The sequence below is a fragment of the Synchiropus splendidus genome, chromosome 10, assembly GCF_027744825.2.
Source record: "Synchiropus splendidus isolate RoL2022-P1 chromosome 10, RoL_Sspl_1.0, whole genome shotgun sequence".
Classification (NCBI taxonomy): domain Eukaryota; kingdom Metazoa; phylum Chordata; class Actinopteri; order Syngnathiformes; family Callionymidae; genus Synchiropus; species Synchiropus splendidus.
The window spans coordinates 12,646,918-12,658,702 of record NC_071343.1 but is presented as its reverse complement, the minus strand read 5'-3'; the positions used below and the strand labels follow the sequence as shown (position 1 = coordinate 12,658,702).

Sequence of the window (11,785 nt, the reverse complement as noted above, 5' to 3'; positions counted from 1 at the left end):
CCATTCCGAAATGACGAAAAGTTCCCCACATTATTAAATATATAAAATGCAATGAAACCCCCGCTGTCTGGTCTGTGTTGTTTTCAAAGAACGTGAAGGGGACTGCCTTGATCACTGGCTTGGCTTCACAACCAATCAGCGTCACTCTTGCACTCCCGAGCTCTAAAACGACGTGCTTATTGGTTAATAAACCTGTCAGTCAAGCTTCCGGTCATGCTGGTGGGAGGGAGCAGCTGCGTGAAGGGATGAAGGGAGGAGTGGCGGGCTGGAGGCGGTACGGCTGTCAATTTCGCTCCCGTATTCTCCCCAAAAGTCCTCACTGTCGCGCTCCGTGGAGTCAAAGGAGATGGTGGAAGCTTCTCGGTGTCTCGGCGATGCTCTCCGCTGTGACAGGTGTGTCTTTCTGGCTGTTTAGTTTGACGCCACCTGCCTAGCAACTTCAGTCTCTCCTGCACTTTCACATCGATGTCTGCTGGAAGGAGAAACAGCGGATTCAGCGAGACTCCTTCGCTCAAACTACTATCAAACAGTTCCCTTCTACATTTGCATCATCTCGGAGGCGAATTCTGAGCGTCTAAAGTCGCCCCTGTGCCTTGAATCACCCGAAGCGAGGAGACTTGTTGCGCGTCTCCGGTGAGCGCACTCACTTTCCATCCGAGTCGAGTCTCTACCTGCTTCTTCTTGAGATTTCGACATCGGACATACAAAGTGGACGTCATTTCAGACCAAGCTCGACGAAGCTGATCCACGCAGCACATTTTGGAATGCGACCAGCAGCCAAGTTCATTTTCCTTTAAATGGAATTCCTAAACAGGGAACTTTTTGTTTAGTGAGACTTCACCTTCACGTGTTTCTTAAAAAAAACCACCAACATTTCTGATGCTCGACATGTCTGAGAAAGACGAATATGGAGACGGACTCTGCAGCGACGGGGCTCCAGACTTCATTCCACCTCGAGCTTCTCGTGGCCGGCGAAGCGGTGTCATCCTCCCCGGTGGCGGTCAGGACGCCGACACGATCCTCCTGGAGTCCGTGAAGGCAGCACCGCGCCGCAGCAGCATCATTAAGGTAAACGTGCCTTTGGTTTCCATCGTTTGCGTTTAGTTCCAAGTCCATAGCTTGACCATCCGTACCACGATGGTAGTAAACTCTGTGGCGTCAAATGATCCGCCTGAGTCGGTCATTGCAGAAGCCTTATTGCGTCTTCATTTGTTTTCTCGTATGCCAGAATTACTGTAACGCAGAATGGCCTTTAAATGGATTTTTACTGAAGAATGCACTTGATGCTGGCTGGCCAAGTGTCGTTGTCTTACTCAGAACTCTGGACACTAGTTGCCGTCTTATGGTGACACAACTTAGCTGACTTCAGAAAAAATAATGAAATCCATCAGACAGACTGAAATTGAATTAGTAATTTTAGGGTTGAAGTCCACAGACTCGCTTCACTAGAAACAGCCAGACCAAGTCAGTCTAGTCAAATGGTAGATGTCTTGCACCGTCTATGAGCCTCATACCATTAAAAACTTGATAGGATTTGCAGTTCTCCTCCAAACAATTACTGTACCATTTTCTGAATGATACAGGCCTGACACATCAGGGCATGTGTTGAATACTGCAACTGTAGGTTTGAAGACAATTTCAGATCAAAAGAAAACACAGATCCATTATTCCACTGCCATTTATAACTTGTATCAAGGAGCAGCTTTGACTCTTAATTCCTTGTATTTGTATTGCATGCCCAGATTTGCATCATTTGTTTTCTACCTTTATTTTTATTGCACCTTCTGTTATGCACCCATGTCCTGGATGTGCGTCTATTCCGATGTGCTTGTTGGGAAATCCCAGAAGACATTTCAAGAATCCTCTGGAGTGGTAGATGTTGTGACATGTTGCTTTCATATTTAGTTGGAGAAATAAATGACTTGTGTCTATTATTCACCTGTTCGTCCTGGAATGTGTTGAAAGTATTCTCGGGCAGTTGTGAAAGTGTTCCTCCTTCATGTTCAATGAAACAGTACTTAGGGGTTGTCCCCCCCAATGCTGCTCCTCTGGAACATTTTTGTGGGGATTAATGACAAGTTTTTTTTTTAATGCTACAATGTGCCACCACAATATTAATAGCTACATTACATTGTTTTGCATATTAAGGGTTTTCTCACCAAACTGTTCTCTACACCCTAAAAGTGATAAAACAGTTATGGCTTTTGTCTAATATATCATATATATAATATAGGAGTTATGTAATAACTGTTCAGCATAGTTTGAGAATGTTGAGCGGAGGCACATCCTTTTAGTGTTTTAGGCTTTTATTTCTATTCATTTCATCCTCCTCTTCATACCACAACTGTTTTTCCTTAGCAGCATCTTGACCAGGAATTCCCTCTCGCAGCTGAAACTATCTATTGATTAATAAGAGGCATGGTTCTCAAGTATATTTTCTGCAGACACGTAGCTGTTCAACCACAGCAGATGATGTGTAATTGTTGGCCTTCGTCTAATCTGACTTAAGTGACTGCTGTTTTATTATTTACGAGTGTGTTCATGACTAAATCCATATCTAAGCTGTGTTTGGTTTAAGCTGGTGTTGTTTCAGTCACCACTTGGTCATTAGGGCTTGATAGACCCTTCACCTACTGACTAGTTGACGTCATGTGACATCCTTTTCTGCCCTCACCTGCGCTCATGTTGCAGGTCAGAGATGAGAGAAGAAGTAGGATCAGGTTTGGACTTCATTAACCTGCATGTCTAACATGACCACTTGAGGTTTGTGTGTCAGTTTGTGCCGGGAGTAAGCCTGAGGTGTTAGAATTCACTATCAAGCTTCACGAGTGCCTGAGAGGTTGGTGCACAGATGCGGTGAGGCCCATCAGGAGGGGTATTCGGCTGTAACAGAGCATCCTTTGACACAAGCCAGGGACGTAGATGAAAGAACAAGCAGATGACCGAAGTTGGATATCAGTGACAGGCACGGTCAGCTGTGACAGCCAGAGCCTGCCATGAAATCTTTAATATTGACTGACCGGGTCAGAAGATCGACCAATGCCGTCCATGTTATTATTTTTGATTATTTAGAACTTCATGTGGTCAGGTTTCAAAAATCATTTGCCCATCACGTGGAAATGCCGTGTACTTGGCCGATTTGCTTCATTAGTGGTTGAGCTGTTTTCCTGCTCGCATTTGCTGCAGTCACGATGGAGAATTATTTGTACCTCAAGGAGAACTAAGGCGTCAGCTATTGCTGCACTATAATGGCAAAAATATCAACCATAATAATTTATAAAATATTCTACCCATGATTATTAATCTTGGTTATTCATGATTTCATGGAAAACATATGTATTTATTACTCTACTGAACTAACTGAAGTTAGAGATGTTCCAATCGATTGATCCCCATGGTGTTTGGCCGATTTCAGCGTGATTGGTGAATGTTGATCACAACCTCTCATTGCCGATCACGTGACAGCCAGTGCTCTGACGATAGTTGTGATGCTCCTCCCCACTCGCTGCTCACTCAACTGTGGAGGTTCTTTCAGTCTGTCATGTAAAGTTTGCATCCTGCAGCACATGCACGGGAAAATACTGCGCGGGGAAGCGCCTTCAAATTAAACACGGCATTTAAAGTGCCAGCACTTGACGGGGCACAGAGAGTTTTCTGGGCTCATGAAAGTGAGACCGCTGGTTCCTCTGCAGCATGATAGGAAATTGTCATTAATTTCACCAAGCTAGATTATCAGCCTTTCTCAGGTGTCGTTTACGCGTAGACGGAAACAGGAACGACCGGATCTGTCTGCGTTTTGGAGTCAGGTGCAGCGTTCATTAGCCACCTGAATCTGAAACGTTTGAAAACATCCGGAGTGGAAACATTCATAAATGTAGTGCTCTCTGTCTCGGAGTCCCGCTTCAAGCAGCCAGTATGTAAATATACGGACATAGCAAAGTCTCAAGAGACTCACCAGACCGCGACGTCTCACAACGAATTAAATGTTTTTCAGTTATCCTTTTGACAGAATAATTGCTCTATATAAGGTATATAAAAAACGAATCATTAAACGATTTAATGATTCATGTTTTCACATCATGTACACAGAAGGTCTCATTTTGATTACAAATTCATTGTCAATCCATGTGATCAGTATCGGTGATCGGCAGCAAAAACCCTGATCGGAGCATCCCTACTTTCAGTACTAATGAAACTCGAAATATAAATATGTTGTAATTATTAATGAAATGAAAAAGTGCTCCAGCATCAGGATATGTATCGTATTCCTGCCAATACAAAGACCTATTGCATTTCTCTGCATTGCATTTGTTAAATGAAATACAGTGACAAAAGCCATCTTTTTATTACGACACACGATTCATCTGCTTGAATTTTGTATAGACATCACTCATTCTATAATCAGTTAACCAAGTCCATCCTTCAGGAGACTGAGAATTTCATCACTCAGACTCACACCTAGAGGGATCATCCTTCAAACAATGTTAATGTCAAGAGGAGGAAAACTGATGAGTCATGTTATTCTGAATTCTTGCATCTGTGCTGTGCGTTACTGTTGAGATCTGTCGAGATGGTTTTGTTTATGTATTTTGGCATAGTTTCCTTCCACACCATCGATGCGTATCTAAATGCTTTCATCATTAGTAAAATTGTTTAATTGAAATAGGTAATGCACAATTGAGTCATATGTTTTACTGGGAAAGTAAACCCTGAGATTTCCATTGTCTGAGAACATGGTCAAAGACAGAAGCCTTGAAACATCTATAAAGTTAAAGTGAAGTCAGCATTTCATTGTTTTGCTGGGCCCTTCATACCAAGTTCCAAAGTCATCATGTGCAACATTTTCTTTCAAACTCCCGACATCATCCAGTGACATCACACTTTGCGGCTTGCGAGACCTCACACAACTCAGCACCTGTAAACAGACGTCCATCTGTGGAAAGTTGTTGAAGTTTCCTTTAAAGTAAATGGACTGAGGTGCAGCTGAAGTGAAGGGGAAAGGGCGAGGTGGGCTTCGTGTTACTACAATAACATCTGCTCACATGGATGTGTGTGTGAGACGCCCACACATGCCAACGTACATTAGAACTACAGACTTGCACATGCACTGTGTTTGTTCGGCTCACACAGTCATTTTCACTCCTTTTGTGTCCAGAGAAAAAAAAACACTTTTCTAAAATACATTATTATTTTGATTTATTTCTATGCATATGGTAACATTCATTCAATGCAGGGTTGAAGATGTTTATGAAATGATATTCATTTAATCAGTTTGTGGGATTTCAGTGGACAATGCTTCTTTGTTCTGCAACACAACACAAGATTATGAATATTTCAGATTTAGAGTTGGAAAAAGCTTCTGAGGCCAATTAGATCTGGGGATAATATGAAAGGAGGCTTTTTATGCAACAAAAAAAAACGCTGATTTTGTTTAAGGATGGTGTCTAAATTTATAATTTGCTAGTTTGTGAGTCACTTGACTGTTAGAGTGTTGTTATGTAATGTGGATGAATTATAAATATGTGACGTTTAGTGTGCCAGGGTTCACGATGTCTGGCAGGGTTGGGAGGTGAACTGCTCCACACACTCACTCCTATGATACGCTGCCACTAAATGTTTGCCGGACAAATAAAAGCTAGAAATAGGTAGTTATCCACTGAAGTTTATGAAATATTTTTGCCTCTTTAGTACCCATCAGTATCAGAAATCACAGTGCGTGAACAAAAAAAAAAAGACACTAGTAAAAGACACTTTCTTCATTGTGTTACTGAAGCTTTGTGTTGGGTGATAGTGATTGGTAGTAGCTATTCGTGTTCCCCATATACTGCTCCCTGTGTATCTCTTAAATATGCATCTATTTTACCAGCCCCGTACCTCGATTTTTGCATGTGACTGTAGTTAAATAACACTAATGGATGGTAATGCCAATGTGTAATTATCAGCGCTTGATAGTTAAGTAGGATAAGCCACAGATTTTATACAAAGTAGCTGTCAGTACTGAAATAAACTCTGTTTTTTTTAAACTGGGGGGCAGTTCCTGTGTCATCACTCATTCACAAATCTCCATCCTGACCCCAGTTGTTGAACAAATGAGCTACTGCCGGTGCCAGAGCCCTGCTTCATCAACTATATGAAGAGAGCTAAATGGATGTTAATCTTTATCCAGTTAAACACATTAGGCTCAGGCTGTTATATCAAATTTCCCCTGCAAACCTCCAGCGATTAGCTTCCAGCATTAACAGACAGAAGGCAAACACTGCTCTCAGGGTGGACATGCCAGTCAAGCCTGAGCGTGGCGTGGGATTCGCAGGCAAGCGTGCAAACATGAGAGCTCCTACTTCAATTGCTGTTACTGTAGAAACTCTGTAGAAAAGTCCCAAATTGCTTTGACCTCATGTTTGCTATCAAACGAAGACATCGTTGTGTAGACATTTATCACGCAGTCAATATACTTATCAAACTCTGGGTGTACGGAGGTCAAAGGCATAACCAGGGGCTCAAGCTTTAGATCAATGGACACCGCCTTCCTTGAGCTTTGGAGTAAAATATAGCAGCACTATAGAAGAGATTTGTCTTCTGGCTGGACAGTGTGACTTGGTTTGAGACAGATGGTAATATTTGAAGAGAGCAACATTCAGGTTTGTGCAATGAGGCACTTCCACTGTGTGTGCCTTGTCCTGGCTTTTATCTATCAAGGCGTTCGGGTGTCCTGGGGTGTCTATTTATTCAGGATCACACTCCCATTTTTTCTGCTTTTCTGCCACCATTTAGGTAGGGGGGGGGACATGATTCCCGCTACATGTCACTTTCTAAAGATGAGATCTCATATGATCAAACTTTGAAAGCAACAAAGTGGAAGCGTCGAGACAAACGGAAAAACACGTGTAGGTGGACACGAAAATCATGGTTTTCTGCCCGTTTTCCACGAAAAAAATCCCGAAAGAAACATCATAATGACTGAAATCCGTTCACGTAACTCAAGTCGTGCATTCTAGCTAGGAGACGAGGAGACCAACCAGTGAGGACGGCTGAAGATTGGAGATAGATTTACTTCTAATGATTGAAAACTAACATTTTTATTGTCACTAATGTCAAAACTTTCCCCACAGCTTCATTGTTTCTGTACCGCTTCTTGATTGGCAATCCATGTTTCAAAAAAGCTTGACGGAAACCCTGCCATTTATTACGCTTGTTACTGAAATGATATGATAGATGGTTTGAGAGTCTCAAACTCTTGGTCTCATCCTCCAAAGTGGTTGGTGTCCTACATGTTCACTGTGTAGCTAGTCCGACTCTCCTGCCAACCTTCCCCTAACAAGGGCAAATTCCCACCACAGCTTTTGTTTAGTCAAAATCACTGGCAGTGGAGCTCATCATTAAGTAGAAATCATGAGTTCTCGTATGTCTTTTGTCACATCTTCATCTTCAACAATTCTTCACCTAAATATGTATACAGTCATTTCTCTGGCCTCTCCTAGTTATTATTATATTTCACTATCAATGTCTATTACTGTTCTAGTCCATACAATTGTCTTACTCCTTGTCCTCCGAGTCTGTCCTTGTCTTGACTTGACATTTAAAGTGAAACAGGTTGAGCAGTGCGATTAAATTCCAAGACCGCAGTGAAATATTTGGTTCATCTTATTGTTATCTTTATCTTTCCGACCAGACTGGGTGACCACAACCACCTCCATCAAATTGAGCAATTCATCTTGCATCATGGCATCAAACGCCAGAGTCTGTGTGGAGAAAGAAATCGATCCTTCAACCGCTTGAGGGTGACACTACCAATTAGTCCCTGCGCTTCAGCAGCAGGACCAGCCTCAGTATCGGGGGGAGTCAAGTGGAGTGTCAAAGGCTGTTGAGAGACTCAAGTGTGCTTCATTAAAAAAAAAAACCCACGTAGTTATAAGAACTAAGAACTAAAGCTTAGCTCATCAGATGAAGTAAGTTAAGGTTATTAAGAGAAAGAAAACACTTTCAGATTACTTGGATTCTGTTTGAACTTTTACCGCAAGTCAGATGTCGTGGTGGCGTCAGCTGATGGCCAGTTAAAACGGGAGGAATCAGGTACTTAACTGATCAAGCAACAATAGCGTGGTCGATTATTGTAGCCTATTTGTGTGTTAGCAAAGTGAGTCACTCAGCTAATGAAAATAAACTGGCAGTAGCAGTGAGTAATGTCATAGGGAAATTTGTTAAATTGTAATTCGTCTTGTGAGAAACATGAATAAATTTCCAGCTTGATGGACCGTCTATCCATCAGCGGAGTTGGCATTTTAATCATAATGTCAAAATGTTACTTTCACTGAACAGGAAATGGCAATAATGAAAGCCGGTGCGCTTCGTCCTCAGGGACAATTGATGTTTTCTTAGCTCTCATGCCAAACTGCTCAGGGTTGCTTTCGTGAAAATAAGGCATCAATTTGCCTCTTAGTCCTTTCCCATTGTGTGTTTTATTCAGAAGTAGGACATAAGTAATAATTCTTTCGGACGAATTGCAGCTCCACAACCTTTGATAATAAGAAGTCCGGAAATTTCATTAGAAGGCGACAAAACGAGGCGTGTTTATGTTTGATATTAGTTTCATTTTTGTCTCTTCTAGACATGAGTGGGCTTCTTATCTGCTCTGCAGACATTTCCTCGTCTATCTTTTCTGTTGTCAAGCCCACTCCATTGTTTTCCTCTTATTTCCAGACAGTGTTAATATGTTTTTTTGTCACCAACATTTAAGTTCTCGCTTTGTTCTTTTTCTCTGCAATTCTCAGCTCCCCTTCTGTTGTGCCAACAAGTGCACAATGATTTGTTTACGCCTAGAAATTGGGCAAGAGTAACGACAATGCAGTCCCCTGTGATTCTGCGTGTGTTTGTGTGTACAAGTGTGTGCATGCAAAGTAATTACAGCCACTGAGGGCCCACTGTCTGCACAGTATCATCCGGCTCCTGGTGCCACGTCTCTCCGGGAAACACAGCTCATCACAGTTGCTGGTCAGGAGACAAAGACAGTCTGAACCCTGGACGGCATCACACTTACTGACACGCACAAATAATAGCTTCCTGTCTCGTCCACTGATGTATTAGAATAATGCTGCTATCATTTTTTTGTACTGTATCCACTGTATAGATTCTGAATAACTATCAATTTTCGTGACACGACATCTACACTTTCAAAAAGCTTTGAGTACGCAGTATATTATGAAAATGGAGGGATGAGCCAGACACTAAATGTGGTCAGGTGTTTGCCCATCGCCTCATGGAGAAGGTCAAATACGTCCAAGATGGACCACATTCTCCTCTCAGACACCACCTTCAGAGAGTCCAGCAGTATTCCAACAATGTCACTGGCATTTCCGATGATCTTGTCCAGTCTGTTGGCATCCGCTCTCCTCACACACCAAATCATAGAGGATGGTTCTCATAGAGCATCCTCAAACAGATGTTGAAGGACCTCAGCTGCCTCAAGAAGAAGAGGCAGTTTGTGGCCCTCACTGTAGTCTCCAGCTGCTCCAGCACTCAGCTTCCTCTAGCTCTATTAAAGAGTGCTTCACTGACACCTGCATACACACAAATACTGAGCTGTTTTCCCTCGATGCTTCCTCTATACACAATTCAAGCTTTTTATCACCCTAGCTATCCCACCCCCGCAAACCCATTAGTAGTAAAAGCTAGGCTTCCTGGTAAAACATTGGGTCTTAAACACCGCAACAATCAATCTAAACATAACGCCCTCACCGTATTTAAATCTCTAATAATTATGTGCAAGAGACTGAGACACATAGTGATTATCCCACGTCGACCGCAACAAACTGGATGAATGATTTGGGTGTGTGATGTTGCACTCCATTACATTTGTTTCACTTGAGGGTCATTGCTCGTCTGAGAAGTTCAAAGCAGGCCCAGGTGCAGAGAATACAATAATATTATGTAAGTGAGTGTGTGCATCTTCTGCCTGAGCACCTCCATAAAAATAGATGTTAAATATTTGCTGTGGGATCGGAGGGGAAAATCATCACATATCCTCGATTTTTCTCAACCAACTCAGCTCCAGACAAACAGAAGAAAATGACTCTTTGGTATTGAATTTACAACATTGGATCAATTTGGATTAGCCATATTTATATTCCCTCTCATTTTCACACTTCTGTGGATAATGCTCCCCCGGTGGGCTTTGAATATTAAAACGTTACCATGTTGTACAAGAGCAATTCCCTGGGAGAACGCTGCTGCCTCTGCTCCGGTCCGTATTTTAGGAAGCTGACCCATTTTTACTTTTTCATGTGGTTAAAATTTGCTACAACACTAGCTAGCTTAATAGCGAAATGAGCATCTGCTACACATCAGTTTACTGAGTTTGCTTTTTCTTCTACATTTTAATTCTGTTTGAAGCAAGAATTCTGGACCACAGAAGTTTTTGAGAAAATAGTCACAATTATTTAGGGAAAGTGTTGAGCTTTTGCTATAACATTTACTGACCATCATGTTCTGTTTGTCATATTCTCCTCCTCTCTGTCCAGCAGTTTAATGCACGAGAGCCATTCTAATACTCTTAATAGGCAATAGGCGATGATTCAGGAAAGGGAAGGGATGTTGTATCTAAGACGTGCATCTGTTGTGCACAATGGAATGAAGCGCAACAAGTTGGTCCAGCTTTTTCTGTGTCTTACAGCTTTTTGTCTCTTGGGATGAATTAGACGTGACCTCTCCTCCGACGTAATAGATGATTAGATCATAATCCAGCGTACTGTTTGAAGCGCAACTCAGCTGAGCCAGTCTCGTGCCAAACATTAAAATCATAAAGAAACAAGTGATTAAGTGTTCAATCACTAGGAAGTACAGTGCCACAAACTACACAAACGAGAGCGTTTGATCTGGATGATCTTCACTATATAGTTCAAAGGTCCTTCTTACTTGTACCCAGGTGTATTTATGGCAGGTTTGAACGGTAGGTTAGTCGTTTAGTGGTCTGCTGCACAGCATATACACAAGTATATTATCCCATATCTTTAAGATAGAGTGTTGTACAGGTGTAAGTTATGAAGAAGTATGAAAGATTGTTCTACTTCTCAAGTTTGGATCATCCCGTGCCGTCTTGCTTGTGCACTTGCAGAGATGTCACTGCCAGTGATGTCAAGTACACAATGGCAGCGCCATTCTTCAGTTGATATCACATTTACATTTGTTTTTATACTTTCACAATTTCAGCATTGCATATTGAGTCAAATGAGATGTACAGTATGTAATGGTTTATTTCCATGTGCATGTGATCAAAACGGTGAGCTGGATCACCCCCAAAACTGAATCATTTGTTACCGCTCCCACATCTTGCATTTTTTGAAAATTTCATCCAAATCCGTCCATAACTTTTCAAGCTATTAAGAGCTCAAACGGAGAGACAAACCAAAACATATGTAAACACAACCTCTTTGGCTGAGGTAAAGATTGAACATTAGAAATAAACGTGTTAGTTTATTATTCACGTTGAGTGTGAAATCTCACTGCAAGAGTTAGGTTGGATGTGGACCACATAGTTAAGGCCTAGTGGGAAAAAAATGATTCCGGGTCAGAAGTTAAAACACCACCAAGAGGATTTTATATCTAAACCAACTCCAGGGCAGGGATAGATGAGAGACTACAAGCCGTTTATATCTGCAAATCACTTCCTGTTTGAGCCCTTCACCCTCACACTCCCACATGTAAACACATCTCTCAGTTGTGCAGCTGTCCAAGCGCTCTCTCACAATCATGCTCTTCAAACATGCAGCTAAAACCAGACAGAGGTGACATT

At 41.9% G+C, this 11,785-nt stretch overlaps 1 protein-coding gene across 1 annotated transcript in view; it reads left to right on the top strand.

Moving 5' to 3' along the window:
* The first annotated feature begins 260 nt into the window (after window positions 1-260).
* The window catches only part of plcl1 (phospholipase C like 1), a 70,115-nt gene continuing 58,590 nt past the window's right edge, over window positions 261-11,785 (top strand). Inside the window, exon 1 of the mRNA XM_053876394.1 lies at window positions 261-1,068. Coding sequence (XP_053732369.1) covers window positions 880-1,068 — 189 coding nt within the window. The 5' untranslated portion in view covers window positions 261-879. The remainder of the gene's footprint in view (window positions 1,069-11,785) is intronic.